This window comes from Bombus vancouverensis, chromosome 1 (genome assembly GCF_051014615.1).
Source record: "Bombus vancouverensis nearcticus chromosome 1, iyBomVanc1_principal, whole genome shotgun sequence".
NCBI lineage: Eukaryota > Metazoa > Arthropoda > Insecta > Hymenoptera > Apidae > Bombus > Bombus vancouverensis.
In genome coordinates, this window is record NC_134911.1 from 6101960 (window position 1) to 6126201 (window position 24242).

The 24242-nt window shown below is 35.6% G+C and overlaps 1 protein-coding gene across 2 annotated transcripts in view; it reads left to right on the forward strand.

Annotated features, from left to right (window-relative positions):
- The window catches only part of LOC117160740 (uncharacterized), a 45811-nt gene that overhangs the window by 18282 nt on the left and 3287 nt on the right, over positions 1-24242 (forward strand). For both annotated transcript variants that reach the window (XM_076623558.1, XM_033341697.2), the window contains 3 exons: positions 16833-16972; positions 21534-21683; positions 23376-23531. In XM_076623558.1, the coding sequence (XP_076479673.1) occupies positions 16834-16972; positions 21534-21683; positions 23376-23531 (445 nt within the window). In that variant the 5' untranslated portion in view covers position 16833. The remainder of the gene's footprint in view (positions 1-16832; positions 16973-21533; positions 21684-23375; positions 23532-24242) is intronic.

The following is a 24242-nucleotide window of genomic DNA, read 5'->3' on the forward strand; positions in this document are numbered from 1 at the left end:
TTTTTCTAATCTAATGAAAATTTTAGTGCAATTGTTGGTGAATACTCATTCCTATGAAGACATTCCATTCTAAAGGGAGCTGAGTCTCGCATGTTTTCAAGCTTCCTTTTCAATTTTCGAATGTGAATGCGTATATGTTATGTACACAGTATACAGTACACAGGTCTCTGTCATCGAACGTGACACAATGGCCATCGATGAGACGAGTCTCGACAAAGGTAAAAGTTGCTGTATTGTCTCTCGGCTTCCACGATATCCACTGGAGTGTACCGATAATTTTGTCAATTCCGACTGGTGGCAACGCCGCTTTTTCTTCTTTCTGGATACAAGACAAATAGTAACGGTTTTCAATTACCTTTCACAGCACAGGTTTTTTTTATTGTTAGACGCCTGGTAGATTTTAACCTGCCACAGGGGTTGTTGGCACTTTTAACCTTTACTCTTCATGAAAATCAATTACTTTTTTAACTTTTTTTGTATTTGTTTGTTTTCACAGTAACTTTTTATACTCTTTTTCCTTTTTCTATTTTCTACTTTTTATTCGTACCGTGCACCGGAGATCAATTTGACAGTCATTGGAATAGTTTTGACGTTAAGTGTCCTTTACAATAATAAAATGTGTTCACCGATTGTAAGATATATCCACTCAATCGGACATTAACATTTTTGTTAAAAATATTTTTTTATTGGGAATATAATATACAATATAAATATATACAATATAATATACAATATAAATAAAGAATTTTCGATATTTGAGATAATCAATATAATGGATACGTATAAAGGATCACTGCACGTATTGAATATATTAAATACTCAAAGTAACAGAAGAATTAATATTCACGGATAATTCAGACAAGCAGATCTTTGCGTTCTTGTAACCTTTAATAGGTGATTCTTCTAGACATATGTGAGATAAATTCGAATCTGCAAACCATTTTTTCCTAAAATCTACAATTTTCGAAAATATCATCTAAGCATTTACATATGTTTAAATAATGATCGAAGTGAAAAGGACACCTAAAACACGCTATTTTTTGCTTATATTATTCAGTTTATTTCAAAAACTAAAAATCTGGAAGATAATTTAACCATAGCACGCAATAGAGTAGGCATTTCTGTTCAGGAAAGCATAAAAAAAAGTAAAAAATCGTGTTTGGTTTCCAATATAAAAGCGAAACAGTAACAAAACACATGGCAGTGACAGTGATACTCAATGTTGGCGGTTCCCTCGTCTGCCGCTCGGCGTAATAGAACCGCTAAACGCGCGCGGCTGTTATCCTCCAGTATTGAGTACCATTATCGTTGCTGCGTGTTTTGCCAAAGTTTTTCGCTTTTATATTGGAAACAAACCATGATTTTTCAGCTTTTCTCGATGCTTTTCTTAGCATGAACGTCTGCTACATCACATGCTATAGTTAAATTTTCTTTTAGGCTTTTAGTTTTTGAAATAAATTGAAAAATGTAAGGCACGTCCACAGAATTGTTTCGTCTCAATTGCAACTCACTAGCTGCTGATGTAGAAGCACAAAACATCTCCGAAATTGAAAATTTGCAATTATGTTAAAAATTATTTTTTTTTTTAAACTGTGGGTTCTCGGTAAAAACATTTTGCAGGTTTGTGTTTACCTCTCTGCGGTCTATAGAAATCGCCTATTGAAGGTTGCAAAATTAAATACGTGTTGAACAGTGTTATCAGCGACGAAATCGATAGTGAATATTCGATGCAATTATATTCCCCTTTATATTTCTACTATATAACGTCACTTTATAAACTTTCCAGTAATGATCAAAGCTACGAAAGACTGTAATTAAGACCAAACTACAAACAAGGTGAACATACACGTATGCTTTACACTCCTTCATCAAAGCTTTCATTCATTTGAATCTCTCCTAACCTGTTACGTCTTCGAAATTTCTTAAGACATATACAACGTGTATAAGTACAAAGATCTGGAAATTAGTAAACGAGCTTCAAAGAGTTCGTATGGTAGCTGTTCCGTGCAACATGCCGCCTCTTGTTATCTTTCAGGACATTTTCAAAGAATCTGTTAATCCGAGCTTCCATCATGGCGGAAAGAACGCATCGTGTTCCAATGTGTGAACTCCTATACAACATACACATAAGTACTTTCCTCTTCCACGAGATTCCTCCAACACGAGTTTTTACCTTCCTTTGTCACCTTCGTGTGTCTGTTCATTTTCTCAACATCGCGTCGGTTCTATCTGGCACGCCTCTGTAAACAAAAGCAAAGCCGCATTGCTGGGCTCCACGATGCACACAGAGCGAGAGAAAGAAGAAGGAAGGATACGGCGAGGGTGGTCTGGAAGGGGGTAGGGATCTTTTAAAAATAGCTTTCTCCACAAGAAAGCCTCGAGTGGGTTTCTCTAATTAAACAGAATTTCCTTGGTTAACCACGCCGACAAGTGTCGCCAGGACTCTCTCTCCCTCTTGTTGCACTGAATCTATACTCGCGCCACTGTCACTGCGGCTAATTATGCAGCTTAGTGACTTTTCTCAATTTTCACTATTTTATTTCAGTTTTTCTTTTTTTTCCAAAGGTTTATTGTATTACTAGACAGTGGACTTTTATATAGATTCATATTTTTATGAACACATTTAAAGAAATAGAACTCAATTAGAAATCTGTTTCACCTCCTTAGAATTACAACGAGCAATTTGTAAATTTTATATATTCTTATAAGTTACATTTTGTAAATTTTTGCGTATGTAAATTCTATTTTTGATAAATTTTGGTTGGATTAAGCTGAAAACGCATTAGGTTAAAAAGCTTTCTCCTTCTTATAATTACCTCACTGAAGTTTCTATCTTTATTTTTCCTTTCTCCAACCCCTTTTTTCCTTCCTCTCTTTTAATCTACTGGTCACGCCAAATATGCAGAGCGGACTGCTCGAAATTTCCAACGTCTGATTTTCGTCGATAATATCGTCTCCAAAAGGGAAATGGATCAAACGAATGTTACGTGTTATCAAAGGGAATATAAATTTGATCGAATAAAATCGTTCCAGCGGAGACGTACGAAGTAGCGTCGAACGTATTACATGCACATAGGTTAGGGTAGCCTTTTGTTGGTTCTACGTCGATGAAACTAACAATATGTATCTGTTACGCCACGAGGCTTACCACAGGCTGTATTTTCTAATCGTCGCTCGCGGTCCTACAACGTCGCAGGCAAACCGTCTTATCTGCCCGTCGGATCATATACAATGTATCGACGAGAGCATAGTTGTCGCCAAGCAGCGAGCTCTAGAAACGTCGATTTTTGACCGTTACGTTTTCGCACACAAGAAGAGGCATACGTGATCATAGGCGCGAGCGGTGGCGTGACCCGAGCATAGTGGGGGTCGTCTTCCAAATGAGACAAAGGAATAATCGAAGGGCGTTCAGTTCCTTCTGACGAGTCAAACGTGACACTTCGACAAATCTGACGAGCAAACGAATTTATCTAGAGATATCGCAAAGTCGAGTCAAATTTCTGTAACGTATTCATCATATTATTGTAAAATATATTATTCTATGTTAACCTGTTAATACAGTGTTACATTCATTAAACCACCTCTGTTATCTTAACCGAAACAGGGGAACGACTATTTCGTGGCGTCGATTAACATAATCGTAGTGAGAATTTACGCCTCTCGCTGACGCGTTTTCCTAGCGACCGCGTCTCTCCGCGAACGGTCGTAACAGTATCTGTCTGCTCGTAACGTATTTAAGAAAGCAAGTTCGTACAAAGTGCGATTTCCTCGCTAGGTATAACTAGACTTAGAGGAGAAGCTTATCTCCGTTACGACCCAAAAACCGTTTTAGATACATGATAACTCATTTTAGTAATAATATTCGGTTCGTGTTATGAACTGAGAGGTTTACAATAGTTCCAAGTTCCTTCAATTTTTTTTTTTTTTAAATGTTTATTAAACCGAAGATACAATTTTAAATACATTTTAGTATTCACAATAAACGGTGAATTTTTGTAATGATGTTTTAGGCAAAGGTACCGATACACAACGGTACGACGTAGCCATGCTATATGTGTAGGCGCTTTACATTTTTCGTGTTTAATATAATTTTTGGGTTTCAGCCGCTGGGGGAGCGGAGCTTCTATGTGATTTTGTCAAGTTCCTTCAATTGGTCAAGTTAATTTGACATCTGATATTTTTTTGGCAGAAGTTATATATTTATGTTTAATATAACATTTTCCTTCAGAAATAGCAATATCGTGTGAATGTAAATCAAATGGCAATTTCGAATGACGTACTTCGCGCAGTTAAATGTTTTTTTTCCATTGTCAGAATTCACTGTAGAAATTTCATCTTCAGCTCTACTTCTTTTTTGTCTTGGCTTTTTCTTAATCGCGAGCATCGTGTACGTTGGTTGCTGGTGGATTTTTCCTCTGTCGTTTCTGTGACTGTTTTCCATGTTTTTATTTCGTTAGTGCTTTATAATTGAAGAAAAAAGCGCTTCCCAAGTAATAAGGGCGGAATCTCTAAAACGTAGCTTTCTTACGGTTCTGCTATAGAAAAAGCTCGAGTGGACTTCCGTAATTAAAGAGAATTTTCCGAGTGACATGTCAAATTAACTTAACGACTTTCGTACTCTGTTACGCTGGGGTTTTAACGATTTCGAATTCCCCTCCCCCATTTCATCCTTTCTTTTTAGCTCTCCTATATATATATATACACATACATACACTCTTGTTACGTTCCACCGCGTGGTCTACTGATTTCAAAGATTTCAGAGTGTGATGTATGTTTGTTAGCTGGTAGGCATTTAATTTTCGCTAAACTAACAAGGATATGTTTGAAATTGTGCATATACAGGCGCGAAAAGAATTTTTCTGTAAACGAACATCGTTATTATTTGATATTTGTCAAAGTGGAGATTAAAGAAAATGTTTCTCCATTTTGTTGATAAATAAATAAAAAACAGTACAATATAATTGCAGGATTTTTCAACAAATTGCAAACGCGTATTTCGAATGCAATATATATATAAAGCATATTAATAAAGCGCGTTAATTAAATTATTCCCAGCAAACGCAACAGTTAGAGAATCCGATTCATTGTAGCTTATTACTGCAAGTATTATTGTTGAAACGCACTGTGTTCAAAATCGCAGTAGGTAATGTATGCCTGTGTTAATGTAAACAATTTTATTGCTCATGGCACACAGTGTATTGGAGGAAAAGAGACTAATTACGTTTCGTAACAGAGAGATTACAAAAATTTGATGGCACTCCAAAGCACTTAAAAATGATCAGTGTCTGATCACTGCTATCTTGTGTTTTGCCTTACAATCGATCTTTTCATATATTCTTATATTACTTTATATTCTTCTCCTGTGGCGCTTTTCATTGTTCAGATAAATCCTTCAAAAATAGAGTTTTCGCTTCATCAAAATTTTTACCATGACATTTATCGAAAAATTAAATTAAACCTACAAAAATGTTGTAAAATCGCTTTAAGTCTCATACATAAAAATAATCTATGAATAGAAGTATCTGTTGCACCAATGCAAGATGGCGAATAACTTAGCAGCAGCCACCCGCTATACATCTCTTCGATTTATCTTTCTATTCGAAATTGATTTTTCAACGGACATGTCACAGAGAATGCAGAGTTACGCTGCTTACCCCCTATACCCATGGATGCTTGCAGATCCTGAAAGCTTGAGATTCGCCAAATTCCATAGTTTACAGTCGAATGACGAGGACAACTTCCATTCTCCACCTAGAGACGTATAATACCATTCCCAACCTCGCAACCGGCAAACTCTGAAAATAAACGTGTCGACTCAACTTTCATGGAAATAGTCTTTATTGTTATAAACTTATATATGCATCTATTATATTTGCACATACATATATCTCTGGAAATATGTAATGGAAAAATATAAGAAAAATTTTGGATATCATATTTTTCTATTCATGGCTAAAGCATTAAAGGTGAGAATATATGGTAGAGCGATATCTCGACCAGTTTCCTGTGCAGCGTCGTTGCTCAGGTCGATGGTATTCGATATCAGTCGTTGCTGTTGGTTCCATAGAAATGGATATTATAACTGATTCCGTTCCCCTCTTCATCCTTACAACGCGCAGGGAGGGAAAGGAAATCAACAATACAGTTCCTCGTTAAAAGGAGCGTTTTTATGTATGGTAGTTTATCGACTCGCGCACCCGATTGCTATCTTTGCCAGTCATAAAAACATGCTTCTTTTTATCATTTTCTTATACGTACTTCAATTCTACAAATAATAACTCTTATTAATATTTAAACACATATTTTTTCTCCCTTTTTCACTGTATGCTATACGTTCATGTCTTGAACATTTCTTGAAAATTCAAACGTAGAAAAGTCAATGTCGTGTATATATGTGTAAACAGCAAAGAGCCAAATAAATCCTGAACATACATTTTTAACCTTTTCGACCTCCCTGAAACGCGCTGCCATCGTAGGATTGAAAAGTTTACCTTAGAGGTAAACAGAAAACCCCCTCATGAGGTCCTATTGTGAGAATTCCCTTCTCAAGAAAAGAACACGTGGACGACAGGCGATTAGTTATCGTCAAAACACATGTCGAGGGTTATTCGTGGTTGGAGAGATCGCCCTGTTACTTTTTCACGATAGAGATTATTTCGTGAGCCGACATATGTCCCCCGGACATATGACATCAAGATACTCCCCCCAGAGTTCTTTCAACTCAGAAGGTTCTTTCGATGTTTCAGGGTGATGTCATGCTCATAAAATTTACCCTAAGGACTCCTTCAATTGTCGTAGTTATAATAACTGTTTACAGACAGCGTTGCTACTACTGTTCGTGCAATAATTTCAGTTTACGGTTATCAGGGAGATACCTGATTTATTTTAATTGTATGGAGCATATATGCGGTGACTCGCGAAAGTATGTGAACATTTACCATAAAAAATGTTTATGTATAGATTGTATACGTTAATTAATTAATTTGATTATACTGATAAAATTTGAAACCATTAAATGTATTATGTCTAAGTTACATGATATTTATCGCAAACATATATTTAGTAAAAAATTAGTTTACTGCATGAATAACCATTTTAAGCATATAAAAAGTGTTAAGAATTGCCCCACATACTGAGCACATATTGAGGTTTATTAATATAATGTATAATTGATTGTTCAGATAATTTTAGCCCCTATGCATTGTATTCGTAATAAATATTTTCTAACTTTTATGTACATTGTATATTCGGAGGTTTCTAGAAGTGCTCAGGTATCTTTTCCAGCCACTGTACGTTTTGCCAGTTTCTTTATAAAAAGACAGGATCGTAATGTTTCGTCTAGTTCATAAAATTCTCCTCGTCTTCGGATTTCAGCCTTGTTCTTTTTTACTGTTTGGAATATAAATACGTATATATAGCCAGTGGTATTGTGACTAACTCAATATGCCGCTTCACGCGAAGGCCATTACGCATAAATACAGTTTCTGAATTACGATCACTTATTATTATTATTATTATCGCGATGATTGCAGATGACGCCCATTGTATGAATAATTAGTAATACATATTCTTGGACGGTAATTCCATCTCGTAAATAACATGGACTACTAAGCAGTGTAACGCGATACTAGAAACTTTCTTCATCGATGTCGCCACAACAATAGGCTGTAGGAATGCTAGAAGTTGCGGTTTTTGTTGCATGCGATCGCAGACTTTGTTAAGCCCTGTTTACAAACAACCTATCGACATGTTATTACGCAGGGTTGCGGTTTCATAGTCTCGTTCTTTTTTCGCCGGTGTCCAACCCTCGATTTAATCAACCGAATAACACACGAGAGGAGAAAGTATACGACACGTAGCTCGTTTTAAAGTTAAAATGGAAAGTCACTGGATTATATAAGAAATTCTGAATTATTCATGACTGAAATTGAACGATACGGATTTGTTCCATTCTATTGGGCATGCGACACAAAAAGTATTTATTGAAATTCTTTCATCTTATTATTCGATGAAAGTTCCTTAGCTTTTCTGTCGTGCTCGCCACAGTATCAAGGTTGTAATATCACAAATATAAGGTTTTTGCGAAGACGAACTGCTCGATCGGCTCGTTAGTCTTCTTACTCGATGAAACGGCTAACAATAGTGATGTGACCAGATATTGTAACGACACCTTACATTGATCTTCGCAATGTCGATACATCTACTACGAAGAAAATGTTCGTGTCACGTTTGACAACAGATGAAAACAACAAAGTTACTCGGACAAACGAAATTGTTATCTTATCAATCTTTATGAAAAGATACGTTTATAGCTAGTACATCTTTGACGTCTAATCAAATACGTATTGCTTTATTCGATTTGGTTGGGTATATTTAAGGTATTAGATCTTTATAATATTTAGAATGAACATTATCTATTCAGGTCAATTGAAATTCAATGTGAACAAAGTCCAAATTTATCCCTATTGTATTCCATTTTCTCTTCAAAGAAATGTTTGACAGTTGTGTATTCACACTGTGACAGACTAAAGAGTCGAATTTGAAATGGAGAGCACGAGGATGCAGTAACAAGTTTTCCGGTGGCTTTGTCCTCGTCTTGAATTTTGTTCCCGAAACAGCCGGTTTGGGAGCCACTGTTTCGCACAGGATCAATTTCAAGAGATCTCTTTGAAGACGTACTCAAAGCGTTGCATATTATGCGCTTCTAACCGTACATCGTTCAAACGCGTGTGATGCAAGGAAGGACCTTGAAACAATGATTTATGCGTATCGTCATGTGCACCCTTTACCAAATCAATCTGCAGCTTCCGTGGCCGGGATCGGTCAGGGCCGTCGTACAGTGTTGCAATTTTGTCGCGCCACCACACGTCGTTCCGCATATTTATGAACCTCCATTGAAAATGCACCTCCTTTTCTCACAAAAATTTAGTAGACCAGCCAACATTTTTACATATTATGCACACGTATATATTGTAGGATGGATTTAAAAAGATTAAAAATTTAATTCCACTAAAATTTCGTCTCGTTAAAGCGTCAGATGTTATAATAGAGGTTAACGAACGTTAAATGAACAGATGCAAATATTCTTAACCTCAAAATAAGATAGTGATATTTTGTCTCGACTGTTATCGAACGTTCATTTATAATAATGATCTGCATCTTCATATGTATAATGTCTGTGAAAATTTGACAATAGAAGACAAAGCATTCCACGAGATACACAAAGTGGTAATTAATCTCGAAAATTAATTCAACGAACAATTATCGTGGTGAGAGATATGTATTGAAAATAGCACGCTCAGTACGCCATATGTTCTTCGGAATAGATTAAATTTCCCGGATGATCACGTCGCTTCGAAATTATAATTATGGTTTATTCAATATTCTGCACTAACGTTTAATCGCGTATCGGAATAGCCTGAAAGTGATTCTGTATGTAACATTAATTAGAAACATAATTTGAGGAATGTTGTTCTTTTGCGTTGTATTATTCGAGCGTTACAATCTATTGAATGTAATACCACTTGCTAAATTTTAAGTAATTAATAAGATCAAAAAACTTAGTTGATTTTATAAAATTTTTATGAAATACAAATACTCAGAGAGGACACTCCGAAAGGCGTGTCGTACGTTCGTAATCTGGGTATATTCCATCTGCTATAGTCCTGCCATCGTTCGTTTCTACGAAGTTTAATACCATATACGTAGCTAATTCATTTTCCGTCTTCCTTTTACCACAATCTTTGCCCTCTCCACTTTTGTCTCTGACCAGCTTTTGCTTTATTTAGTGAATATGTTCCCTTTAACTTCGTGCACACTTTATTTCGCTTACTAATGAGCTTTTTACCACTTGATCCTCTTAATTGTGTATACATTATATATATATTATTACATGTAATTCCTTAAATCACTACTTTTGCCTCTTTTATTTCCATTTATTGCCTTCGCGCATCTTTTCCCTCTTTTTCTATATTTTTCTTTTCTTCAATTACTTTTCTAATTTTCAATTTACTCCTTCTTTCTGTTCTCTTCTTTACTCTATTTTTCGTCTCTTCCAATTCTTTTCCCAGAAATTCGCACACATGTTTTCCATTTCTTGTCATTTTTCGCTCAGTCACTCCATTTTCATCAAAGTTCCATTTTAGTCCCTTTATAATTCTTCAACTTTTAAATCCTTTTCTCTCCTCCTTTTGACAAACTATTTTACTCATTTTCTTTCGTTTCTTTTTTGGTTTCCCCCCGTTCCCGTTTCTTTCGATTTTTCTTCATGTGTTCCCGATTTTTACCCCCTCCCCCTCTTTTCTTCTCGTTCTTCTGCTGCTCCCCTCTCTTCCGTACTCTTTCCAGCGATTCCTTTTTTCTCTCACCAGTGGCTGTTCTTTTCACCCCATAAGAATGCAGCCTGTGCGAAATGGCACCGCTACGAACACGATTCGCGGAACTGCAGCTGCCGTTCATTAACGCGCGGTTATTAAACTTTTCGCCGCTGGTTTCGGTCCGATTTGTGCTATTCTCTTATGCCTACCTCCCTCGTTAAAATTCATTCTTCCAGGCATTCAACATTCACAGCTATTTTCGTGTTAATCCTCTCTTCTGTTGGGATTCCGAACGAACTTCAATTCGACATTCTGTTCTTATGTGTTGAAATGTTGTTACATCGCCTTTTATGGAATTTACTCAATACGAGCGGAATTAATTATTAGAATACTTCCAATGTCGTGTAGGAAGTTTAAAAATTATTGTACTAAAGTTAATTGTAGTGTGTGAAGGAAATTTGGTTTAGGAAATGTTGACTTTGTATTTACAACTGCTATTTACAATTTACAATTGCTTTTCGCGTTTTAAAAAGACTCAGTTTTTTTTACGTTATATAATTCTTAGTTATTAAAGTTATCACTATCAATAATTTATTATGAGAAGAATGTCTTTAATAAAGCTAGACAATTTCTATATAGATAATTTTGAAAAAATTTATTTTAAAAGTGCAGATTTATGTTTGGAAGTTTAATAATTTACAGGAGGATACATAAAACTGAACACTGTAATTTTTCTTCGGCTTATAACCTGTTTGATATATAGCGCCGCGAATATTATATCGTGCAATATCATTTTCCGTGAGTAATATTGCTAAAAACGGAAATTTTATTGTACCTTAGTACCGTAAAATTAGTGGTTGAAAAACGAAGTTCGTACGAAATTTATGCTTCATAAATCGTACACACCTGACAGGGTTCCGTAACATTAATTTTAATGAGGCATTGCTGCTTTGTCATACGCTGACGTAATTATTAACCTACAAAGAGTATATAATAAAAAACTATTAATAGAATTTGAAAAAAAGGTACGACTATCTGGTGCAGTATTTGTTTAAATTCAAGTAAAAACTATGGATATAAGCTTTCAAAACGAAGAGTGAAAAACGAGGTGAAGGAACCAGCTTAATTATAAATTTAAAAAGTTGGAAGCTAGTTTCTCGTTTGTAACGCCTCGTTAACGAAGACAGTTGCTTCTTAAGATTAATTAACATCCCTCTCGTCGAAACGAGGTTATAATACGTCGGGCCGCGAGTTCTGCCGACATTAAAAAATCATTGCTCCCTTCCCCGTCATTCCATGACCTCTTTTTTCTTTCAGTCTGCGATGTCTCCCACGTTTCGATAATAATTAAACCAATCTGTACGAACAAAATGCTAGTAGTGCCTGATCAACTGAACTTTAGCTGAGCCATTAGTATCTGTATTAACTGCTGCCGAACGTGAATCCACTTATACGAACGTCTAACAATGAGTTATAAAGAGTAGCAGCACGCGTTATGTGATTCTCATGCCTCGCAGTCGATACAAGTTTGCAACATCATTATGTATTTAAGAGCAAATGTTTCATTGAATTCTCTGATATGAACATGAACTTCTATTAACCGAGCGAAAAATCATGGTTGGTTAGGGAAGATATAGGTAGATTCCTATTATATGAACGACCTGGTTATATGAACTAACTTGTCCCCCGACAGGCTATCAGAACACTCGTACCCGCTTGCAATGTCATAAGAGATTGACGAACATCCGTCGCAATTTCTATTGAACTTCGGTTGCCATCGAGTAAATTCCTCCATTTCGTTGGGAAGAAATGTGTGGCGTAGTATTTTAATCACTTTATCATTGTATTATGAAATTGTCGTACTATCATAACCTTCGACTTTGTTGTTAAAAAATGACATACGTTTCATAAATACTATAAATGATCAATATTTGAATCAATATTTGAAATTTATGTGAAGAAAAAGATAAAAAGCTGTTCAAGAATTATTATATTGAATATAGTATAATCAATAAGAATAAAGAAATTTATACGAAGAATATCAAATGTGTACACTTGGTGGAAAAGTGGAACATATATGGTGGAATATGGCTATATATATATATATATGTATATATATATGTATATATATATATATATATATAGCCATAGAATTAATCAGGCTCGAAAATATACATATTTTATTTTATACATTATATAATATTTTAGAATGAAGTAAACAAGAATATTTTATAGACTACCATCGTAAACAAAATTGAAGGTGTTCCCACTTTAAGGTCTCTTTAAATTGATGAAGGTATCTATATGCGTACAAGACGTATACGATCCTAAAAAGATCAATCGATGTGCCTTGATAATGCTTTAATTTACAATCTCACTACATCCAATACTCCTATCAAGAGTATGTACATATTTAATATATTATATAGAGGAAAAAGCAACTGTGTATATAAGGATGAAAGATAAAATCGAGCTTTTGAAATGGAAATATAATCCATCCTTGTTCCATGGAAATAGAGTTTGTTCAAGACAATGAACACCAGAAACGGTAGTTTTATGCGGGTACCACGGAGTATTAATTTACTTCCAACGAGAAATGCGTGCGACGAATATCCTCAGTAAAACCATCACAATTTCCATAGCGATATTAGCGCTCTCTGTTTACTAATCACTAATTATATGTAGCCGCTCATTCCGCGAAAATTGAATCCACGGTTCAAAGTTAGTCACCGAGTAACAATTACTATTTTTCATGCAATATTTTTTAGCGGAGCTCATTAGTGAAAATGATCCAACGTTAATTGTACAACGTGTAGCGATAAAAATTTGCATAGTATTTCTCCTTTTCTGGCTCCTCCCTCCTTCTTTCCTCTTCACAACCTAACCTATCCTACTTTACTCTCTCAATCTCCAGTTTTAGTAACAGTTAGCTAATAGTTGAATCTATATCGTTCGACATTCTGGTCTTTGTTTCTTTTAGGAAATTAATTGAGACGTGGCATTCATTACCGGGAGACATTTGATCGTCACGACTCGAGCTGTTCTGTATTCATAATTTCTTTTTTATGGAATACCGAAGAATATACATTTTTCTTTCTAACTTTCTCGTTGTTTATTAATTGCGTTTTTTTCCGTACATGTTTATGATATACATACGTACTGATATAAGTACAACAAAAGATATTAATTCACTTAATTGGTACTTTTAGGTTATGGATGACCCATAGATTCTTGGGTTAAATTATTCAATTTATAGTTATTCAAGTGAGGGTAGGTCCTCTTACATGGTAATTAAAAACTAATTGAGTAAAAATTAAAATTAAATAAACTAGTCAGTTGAGGATAAAGATGGTCCATTTTAGAGAATCGCTCTATCTTCTTTTCTAGGTTACCTTTATTTATCGTCTTTATCTATATTTTATCTGTAATGCACCCTTGCTACAAACTTATCACTCATAATTTGATAACTCAGGTTATCATTTGATGAGCAAATTTCTTTTGGGTTACAAACTAAAAATTACAGAAACGACGTCCTATTCTATTTTACGAGTATTATTCTTATTAGTAATAAATTGAAATAGAAAAATATTCAAAGACAATTGTTTCCACTTTTTGAGAAACTAATATATTTGAGCTATGTCACAAAGCGAAGGCAAAGAGTAATCAATTTGTTACTTCTAGACGTATTGGTTGAAATAGGTGTTTTCAACTTTCGTAAACCGTTCGTTGCCGATACGCACGATGAAAAGGGAAAATTATATAGGAATACATAGTGTCCCAGTTTTATCGCTTTTTAAAACGCGATACCATGAATATTTTATCGACGATACCGGTGAACTGTTACGTTCAAAATTAACTTTCCCCCGGTAAAATAAAGGCAAGGCCGCCAGTGCGTGTAAGCCGGTTATGTATTCGACGTTTATTGTCCGAACAATTTCGATTGATTGCACCGCAAAGTAGCTTCGTAATGAGATAAACATATCATTGTTTCATTGGCATTGATTGTCGAAATCGTTGACACAAATGGACAAGATTTCAGTAATTGCGGTGCAAATGTAAGAGACAAACGAACGTTTCCTCCTGTGGAAGGGTGACGAATTGCTTTTGGTATAATTTTCTCGCCCCCGCACTTCCCTATTAATTAACCTGACGATTTAACTCGTCCATGCATCTGTGTCAAACATCGGTTTACATACAGAGCGAGACACGTAAAATACGAGGACCAAAATATTTTTGTGAATATTAAAGATACAAACCTAGAAATTTTAATCAAAATAAAAATAAAATGAAAAAAGCAATTATTCGATTTAATTTGTTTTTTGTGTATGAAAATATCAATCAGGTTTCAAGCTCACTTACCTGCTTTTTTTGAAATAGAACAGCATGTTTTAATCGGTTACATTTACTGAAAGCGTCTAACAAATACTTCATCTAATATTTTATATTATAAGGCACATATGCAAATGAGGTTACAGGTTGATAATAAAATAACTATAAAATGAAAGTAGCAAAGAGCCTTCTATCTTTACTAATCGAATAGTGTTTTATCTTAGTAATCTTCGTTGTTATGTTGAGCCTCTGTGTCAAACATATAATTGTAACTTGTAAGCTCGGATTAAACATTTTTATTGCTGTATCTTCTTAAGACGTCATTAGAGGGTTAACATCTCCATTTCATCCTAACAATTAAATCTCTAAAAAGTATTTAGTGATCTTGACGAAAACTTTCACGAATTAAAAAATACAAAGTAAACCAAACGATTAAGTCCCTAAAACATTCGATACGGACAACGTTTATTGAGAAATTCAAATGTTATGCTTTGCGTATCTCAGCCTGTACATGTACATGGTCAAGCATGTAATTATTCTACGCAATAAACTGGCATTTGTTGACGTGTAAAGCCATCGCCCTCCTCCGTATTTAATCGAATATTAAGACAGAAAACATTCGACGTTTATTTAACCGGTTCATTTAGTCCGGTTCTTCCGGTACAACGGCGCCCCGTTGATTTCAATAATTACGAGGAGAAGCCATTGAGGCTTGCAGCTTTGGCAATTAGTACTTTCCATGTTGTCGTGCGATTACAAAATTTACGAGGGACAAATGGGCGAAACTTTCCGACGATATGCAAACTACGGCCTTGTTTGACCCATGTTTTTAGACATAAGTTATCGCTTGAAATAAAACGAGCAATTATCTTGTCAATAACAACGAAAGTTCCTGTAAAATAAAACATTGTTATTCGTTAGAATATTGTTCACACGTTGTCGGCCAATCATAATTATGCTCGTGCATCAATTTGTGCCATTATTATTAAAATATGTAATTCATGTTATACGTATAAGTAGTTATTACAGTATTATCTAAATTGTTGCGTAGTATCTTATTGAAATAAGCAAAGATCTTTTAACGTTTTATGTTTTCTTCTATTTGGGGAAAATATAAATATTCTGTTTGTTACGTATAACTTATAATACAACTTACAACGTACAAAATACTATGTTTTATGCAAAATTATTGGAATTCATTTACTCCGAAAATATCTATGTAAAAAGATAGTAAACACGTATGAAGCTTATAAAAATGTATGCAATTACAATATTGTTTTAACAAATGGATTCGATCTGATTCACAAACGAAAGAAAAACTATGACTCGTGGTTTGATGTCTGCGAGAAACTTGTGATAGTAAAAACATTAGTTGTTCCCATACGGGGTTCCAATCTCGCGGCAGTAGCGCGAACGAATTGACCCGTAAATTTTGAACGTGCCATACACGGACGAAAAAATAGCATTCGAATCGTGTGTTGTTAAAGGTCCGTGAGAAAACGAAAAAAGAAAGAATGTCGCCTGTCAAATTCGTGTTGGCACAGTGAAAATTGATTTGTGCGCGATTTTTCAACGAACGTCCGAATCTGTTTTCACGAAACTGACAGAAAAATAAGAACATCTTCGAAATCATGGTTTCTTCGAATTTTATGTTAACTGCAAAAATTTTTGCCTGATTATCCTCGAAATATTTGATTGAAAATACTTTTCCTGTAAATGTTTGCTACTTTTGAATTTAAAGAGTGTTTCAAAAATGTTAGATAAAAATTTAGGTACAGGTTCTATGTGTTAAAAGAAAAGAAAAAGAAGTTGATATAATTGTCTTGGACAATAAATTTACTTATAAACTCAAGTTTGTATGAACCTTTTTCTTGCCTTTGATATATATAACGTGTATCTACATAGATAGGAATATTCCTGTCGACCATTTTTTAAAAACTCTATACATATATTTCAACATGGCGATATGTTGAAGTTTCTATAAGAAAACACGATGTTTCTTCCACTTCGATCCCATCATCCACTTCCGGTAGACGTGGCTTTTTTTCTTTTCGTTCAAGCCTATCCGACCTCGTTCCTCGATGCTCTGTCATATAATAATTAAAAGAGCGCTGATTAAAGGCAGAAGATTAACGAGGCGTTCAGCTTATCTTATTTTCTCACGTTTCTTTCCTTTTTTGTGCGCAGAATGAAGCTGTGGTGGAGTTTGGCGCTGGTCGGTGTCGCCCTGTTGATGATCATCGTCACCACCAGAGCGGAATCTGATCTATGGGAGGAAGATGACAAGGAGGTTCTTGTACGAACTGTTCGTGGCACCAAAGAACGAGGTATATATTAAGTTTAATTAAGAATCTATATATACGTCACGTTGAAATAAGGTGAAACTGGTTCCGGAGATACATCTTTTTAATGTAATAAATTAAAAATGAGAAGAGAGAGAATCGAGGCTCCTCCAGTTTCTTTATTTCTGACTTCGATTGAACTCCGGACTGGGAAGAAGAAAATTTAATAGTATATATTAGTCTAACATACCCTAACCCAAACCAATAACATTTAAATAAATTAAATAAGTAAATTAAATTGAGTAATATTAATTAAATCAAATCTAGCCCAAACCGATACCAATTCAAAATATGCATGAACTTTATATACGCGTAACCTTTGAAATAATGATCGTCGCGTCGTGAAATCAGTGTCCCCTCTTCAAAAGTCATATTTTATATAAAAAAAAAAGAAAAAAAATGGAGGGGAAACAAATCCAGAAATAAGAAACCTTCAAGCGTTTTTCGACTTTGATCTTTCAAATACAACTTGGTTTTCTGGCCAAGATTTATTTACGTTCTTCGAAAAGTCTTCATTAAAAGTTCCTTTGTAAGATTATGTTTTAGAAGATCAACGGGTAGAATTGAAATCTTGCAAGTTCCGCGTAGGGTCCGTGTTACTTTCGTCAAGAGATGAAGAAACTTAATATCCGTTAAGTGTTTACAAGGTGTTCGAGTCAGGCTGTTTGTTCGCAGAAAGGTCGGTGGTGTAGTATCATGGCGTCGGTAACCGGGTCCCCTTTAAATTTCGCTTCCACATGGAAAGAAGTCACGTCCACTGTGTATGCACATAGTTACTCTTTGAAACCTCCTCGCAGGTGTTTTATCTTCAGAAAAGCTCAGAGTTCGTTACCAAGTTTTAGGTTAGATGGTGTCGGCTATGTTTGTTAGAATTAGATCGTCTTTACCGAACTTTAAATGTTTAGACGGTTGTATCAGTGTAAAATAGAAGATTGTATTATATACAGTAACTTACGGCAAGATTGAAAGCTGTGATAACATTATTATCCAAATCTTAGGTACCCAAATAATCACTCAAGTACTTAGGGTATCTTAAGTATTAGGTATGTATATATGGTTTAGGTATGTATATGTCGGAGATGAAAGAACACCGGAGCCTTTGGAATTTTGGATAATCCCGCAACATTGTAACCTAGAGTCTACTATAGCTGTAATTGAACAATTGTAGTTATTCAATCCGATTGTAATTGTTCGAGAGTTGTGATAGTGAGCTTGGGCTCGAGGCGACAGTCAGTCGCCGAACGTAGCCGCGGTCACGGGATGAACGCTTTGTCTAAGGCATGGAATAATTCTATAGTATATAGTAATTCATAGTATAGGCCTGTATTTTTTTTGTACGAGTACGTAGGGAACCCGTAACGGATGAATCTCTGAATTTTCGTAAAGAAAGATTAATCGATTTTTATCACTACCACGTACCTCATTGTCAACTTTATTAACATCGATCTCGTTTTCAGCGGTTTTATTACAGGCATTAATTATTTTTGTTTTACACATAGCGAGGCTATTTTGTGTAATATTACGTCAAAATCTTGGCTTAAAATTTAACGAGCAATCGCGATATCGTATTGTTAAATAACTATCAGCGAGAACATGAAAAGTTTATCTCTAACCACCGACACCTGCAACGGACAAGATTTGAGCGATACGTTTAGTACCAATATTTCTTATTCCTCGCATTACTACTATATCAATCGTTCTTTTGCCAGAAATTCTCAAGACTACGGATTCTTTAATTAGCGAACACTCGGCTCCGAAATCGGGGTAAAATGGAAACGACTCACCCGGATGGCTTGATCTACCAGTTGGCGCCTCCACTACGTAGAAGTCGATTCGACACTCGGTATTGAAATTATATTCGGGGCACTGCTTTGTAAAGGATTTTCCTCCATAATCAGATTGGTAGCTGCGCACCATGCAGCGGAGTCGAAAAATTGTTAGGTTCCACACTCGATTTTTGCACTAGCGACGGAATTAACTCGCGCACGATGGTCGTAAGCTCTTGCACTGTTATAACCGGCACTGATCCCACTTCTGATGTCGGGCTTACATTAGAATTAGGGTTAGGGGCGTGAAACGAATCTTCGTTTGCGTTACACGTTGTCGTTATGCAATAGAGAAGACATTGACTAGTGCAAATACGATTATTATAGAACCGGACAAGTAACCGTGGTAGTTAGGTACTCGAGGAACTAATGACAATGATCCTAGGTTCAATAACGAATCCGCGGTCGACGGGATGATAGATGAACGTGCTCACAAAATTCACTGGTCGTAAGGGATTACTCTTTTCGTCGATGAGATAGCGAGAGAGAGTGCCACAGAGGAAAACTATATTGGGGTGTGTCTAAGGACACGAGATCATCGGATTCGTCGAGAAAAACCTTCGTTCAGAAAGTAAGGGAAATTGGCGTTGCTGCTAATTGGTCAATCTCCATACCGGTGGTTAGAAAAAGATGCTAGCCGCCCTCGAGGGAAAGTTGCTAGTGGGAGACGCCGCTCGTTGAAAAATAAGTCTCCCCTATTTTCCCGTAGTTGGGACAAAGACTGTTTGTCTGTTTGAAAGACTTTAGTTGACTAAATCTTAAAATTTATAACGGGCCCTCGAGCTAGCTGAACATGTACTGCGGAGACGCATCAACATCTGGCAATCATCTTACTCGAAGAATAGGGTTTGCGTGTGGCGAGCTACGGGACAGAGACCGTTGGAATGTTTACTGTCGAGTGTTACAACTATTTCCTTTTTAAGAAGAGCTATAGAATTATTCCATGCCTTTGTTAGACAAAGCGTTCATCCCGTGACCGCGGCTACGTTCGGCGACTGACTGTCGCCTCGAGCCCAAGCTCACTATCACAACTCTCGAACAATTACAATCGGATTGAATAACTACAATTGTTCAATTACAGCTATAGTAGACTCTAGGTTACAATGTTGCGGGATTATCCAAAATTCCAAAGGCTCCGGTGTTCTTTCATCTCCGACATATATATGGGTTTAGGTTAAGATATTCAGGAACGTTGAATATTTTAGCCGTTTCAAATACTTTTGATATCTACTTTAATAAATATAATATTTCAGATGGTTTCGGATCTTCAATATTTAAGAATCCATATACTTATTACACTTGCTCTAGTATTCACATACATACTCAAAAATTGTTAGTATATGATATATATTCGAGTACTCTTACCGTTTTAGATTCCATGCCATAATCTCAACTACTAAATGTCTGTATTATACTCTATGCTCTTAATTTTTCAAGTAAATACATTCTTCCACCAACATAACCTCCAAACCCTTATCGTTCAGGTGACCTGTAAACTTCCTCCGCGAGTTTTTATCCTCGACATCTCTACGAACCAACAAAAAAAAAAGACAATCAATCTTCAACTGACAGTAGTAAACAAAGCAGGAAAGAAACTGAAGATAACGCGACACATTGGCGAGGTCGGTCGAGCGTATAGCATATCAAGAAAAGACGGTCCTCGGTGCGGATTGAGCGGTGGTATCGCGAACCCTGGCTTGCGGAATGAAAAGCCTCTTTTGTCTCTATGCGGCTCTTTCTCTCATCTTTCGGGCTTCCTCTCCCGCGGCCAGGACTGGGAATACAATTGAAATATCATCCAGTGGCGCGCACCGCTTCATTGTCAACTAAGATCATTTGGTCTTAGAAATTTATTCGGTCCAGGATCGTGCTTCCGAAAGGTCAGAGGCGCGGGCGTGAGAGAGGGAAGCAAGGGCTTTTCTTCGAGTTCCTTTTCAGAGCGGAACAAGTCGCCGAAAGAAGGGCAACGCTGAAATTCCAACTTCGAGGATCACATTGAATTACAGGTCGAGCTACGAAGCGCGCGCTATGGCTTTTAGTTGCTGCAAGTTTCTACTCGCACGTTTTCCATCCTCGTCTCCAACTCGGTAATTTTACTCTACCGAGTTCTTGCTTGTTCTAGGGGTGCAGGAAGTTGTATCAGAGATTCGACGTTAGAAAAAATAGTACGAAGGTTGTAGTTTTATAGTAGCGTCTATTTTTATTTAATAATGAGAAGACAACATTTTAAATATTGTTTCTTCTATTTTTGGTTATAGTAAAGTTTCCTTTTTATTTTCTTTTTGGGTTATAGTTCATTTTATATTTTATATTTGAAGCTTACGATGATTGTATAAAAGTTATTGTACATTAGCAATTAATATGACTATTTCAAACTTCGGTTCAATTTTTAAGATACAGATTAGTATTTCAAAATTTTTTTACTAGATTTTGAAATGTTATAGATTATAGAGAAAAAAATGAAATGATGTTTACACATCTCGAAGCCTGAAGCATTTCCTTGAAAATAGAAATTGAAACGATTTCCATTCCATGGAGAAACAGTTACAATTGTGAAAGAGTTAATCTGCCTAGGGCAATATATTGAATGGTGATTGAGGAAAGGGCTAAACTCTTATGTGGTAATTAAGTGCCGCCCTGTTTATTCGGAAATTTCTCTGTCCACTTGATCGGTCGTGCCTCCAATTATCTCTATTGACGTTTTGCATCTGTTGACGCAGCATCCGGTAGCCCTCCGTCGTGCAGATACGTGAAGGGTCAATGGTCTGAATGCGACTCGAAAACCAACACACGGTCCCGCACACTGAACCTTAAAAAGGGAGACAAGTCCTGCGACCAGACCAAGACCATCCAAAAAAAGTGTAAAAAAGGTAAGCCACTTTTATTCATTATTCATTTCCACTTTTGGCAACCCTCATTCTTTAGTTCATTCTTGATTTAATTTTTTTGAACTTTATATGATTAGTAGACTGCGGATTTCTTTAATACTATATGCATTCTATGTATTTTTGTACTTTTAAGTTTCCCATAAATACATAAATATTTACATATTAGTAAATTGCATATTAGTATTTACTGATTAGTAACAAAAATTGGAAAAATATTGTTCATTAATTAAGATGTTCTGAAAAATCACAAAATTATAATAAAATGTGATGTTTGACAAAGTAACAACACTGAACAGTATCCTATTTGATAGTACTAATTTTATTTATCAAAAGGATTTTCGCAAATTTTTTTATCAAAGGACAAGAGGAATTCAAGCAAATGGAATGACTAATAAAGGAGAGAAAACTCTATAATCGGAATCAGTTCTTTGTTACTTTCTCATCAATGAACATTAACATGCACTATTCCATTCCGAATTCTCTCATATATAATTCATAAAATTCGAGAAAAAGGCTATTTGATAAATCTGATAAGGGTATTTAACCGTGACATGCTTGTATTTCGTTGATTATAAACAATGCACGACGTGTCTTTCGCTAATTAATACACACTTTAATTTGGAGACACGAACGAGGTTGAATAGTTCTTTAGATAGAACGAGAGTTAATGGACCTGACTAATTAGCGAGAATCCCAGGAACGTCTTAATTAATTGAACGGAACGAAGAAGGACGCTTCTAGTTTATCGATAATTTCGGGCAACGGTGCACAATCCCTGTGATAAAGGCATGCTAAAATGGCCATGTTTCTGTGCGTAATCACTGTCATAATTGTGTTAGTTAAATTTGAAATCAGTCTGAAAATTTATATGCAAATTACGAGATATTTATTGTGAACATATATTTAGTAAAAAAGTTAATGTTAAAAATGGTTCTAATGAATATATATTTAGGTTCATTAATATTTCCTATAGTATAAAAATAAAAAGTATAATATAAATATTTCGTATGATATAGTATATTTAAAACGTATATATATATATATATGTAGAAGGTTCCTACTTCACATACAACTCGAATATTTTTGCGATCAATTGTATATCAGAATGAATGAAATGAAAAGAATCGAAAGAAAGGTACATTGTGGTTAAAAGCTCGTTAAAGCAGCGCTATCAAACGTAGACTGGTCACGTTCAACGTACATACACCGACGTGGAACTTTTTAATTTAATGGACGCCGCTCCGTTTCCCCGCGTCTTTTCGATCGAGTTAAATGTGACATTTAGAATCTAATCTATCGCAATGGCCGCACAGATATTTCGATTTCGTGCGACAACCATTTGCTTTAAAGGACGCCACTTTGGGAAACCAAATTAAAATAAATTGCCACGAATGTCAGATTCCCAGATCGATGCTTTCAATGTGTACAATGAATAAAGTGTCACCATCTCTTAGAAATTTCTAAAACAAAAACGAATAGCGAATTTAGTAGTATTTCAATAGAAGTAATTTTTCATAAAACCGAATAGGATATTGGTAAAAAATAAAAAAGAGAATCTATGGTCGTGTGTCGTGTTGTAACATGAGATGTGCACCGTTGTCGCCTTAACTTGTATCGTGAGTGAATAATGGAGTTTATGGCGTTGTGATTATCTCTGTGCGGCGGGGAATATAGCTTGCCGGTACGAAAAGGGCACGTGGAGCGGATGCGTGAATCAGCTGATGACGAGAGTGGACAATTTGAAGGCAAACAGTGACGCCTCCTGTGAAAAGACGCGCCGACTAACCAAAAGGTGTAAACCGGAGACCAACACTAAAAAATCTCCTAAAGGTATTTTTCTTGCCATTCTTCCTCAAATATAAGTATTAACTAGAAAAATGTATTAACTATAATCATTTAATATGATAACTGTCCATAAAGAAACAATGGAAAAAATAGGTAATTTTTAAAAAAATTAGTAATGTACAATTCTAAAATAACTAAATACCTATTCTGAAGACATATTTCTACAAATCTATTGAAATCTACATTGATTTTAGTAATCGTAATAGATATTTCACCCCATTTCTTATCTCCGTTGTTTGATGGATATCGATTATATCTGTAACGTTAAAATAATTTGAGTATACACCAGACGTACTATACTTTCGAACACAAGCAACAATGGCGCCAAGAAAAGATAATTTGTCATTGATATAATGCAACGGAGCGAAAAGGATGTTCCTTGAAATTTTATTAAAAGACGCAACAACCCTATTGTCTGAAGTTCAGAGTTCTGCAATGGTGCGTAGTTGTACTCTCAAGATCGACACTGGTGTCACGATTCACGATACCTCGCTTCGTCGAGCATGCTTGACGATGGCATTGACAGAGTTAAAGATAGCTTATTGAAGCTTTTTCATGCGGTCACGATCAGACAATAGCAGCAATAAATGTTCCGTCCAAATGTTTGAATAGGGAGGACATACGTCCAAGAAGAACATTTTGTTCATCGTACTGATCCTTTTTCTCAATGAATTTTCTTTTATGAATGTATTCTTT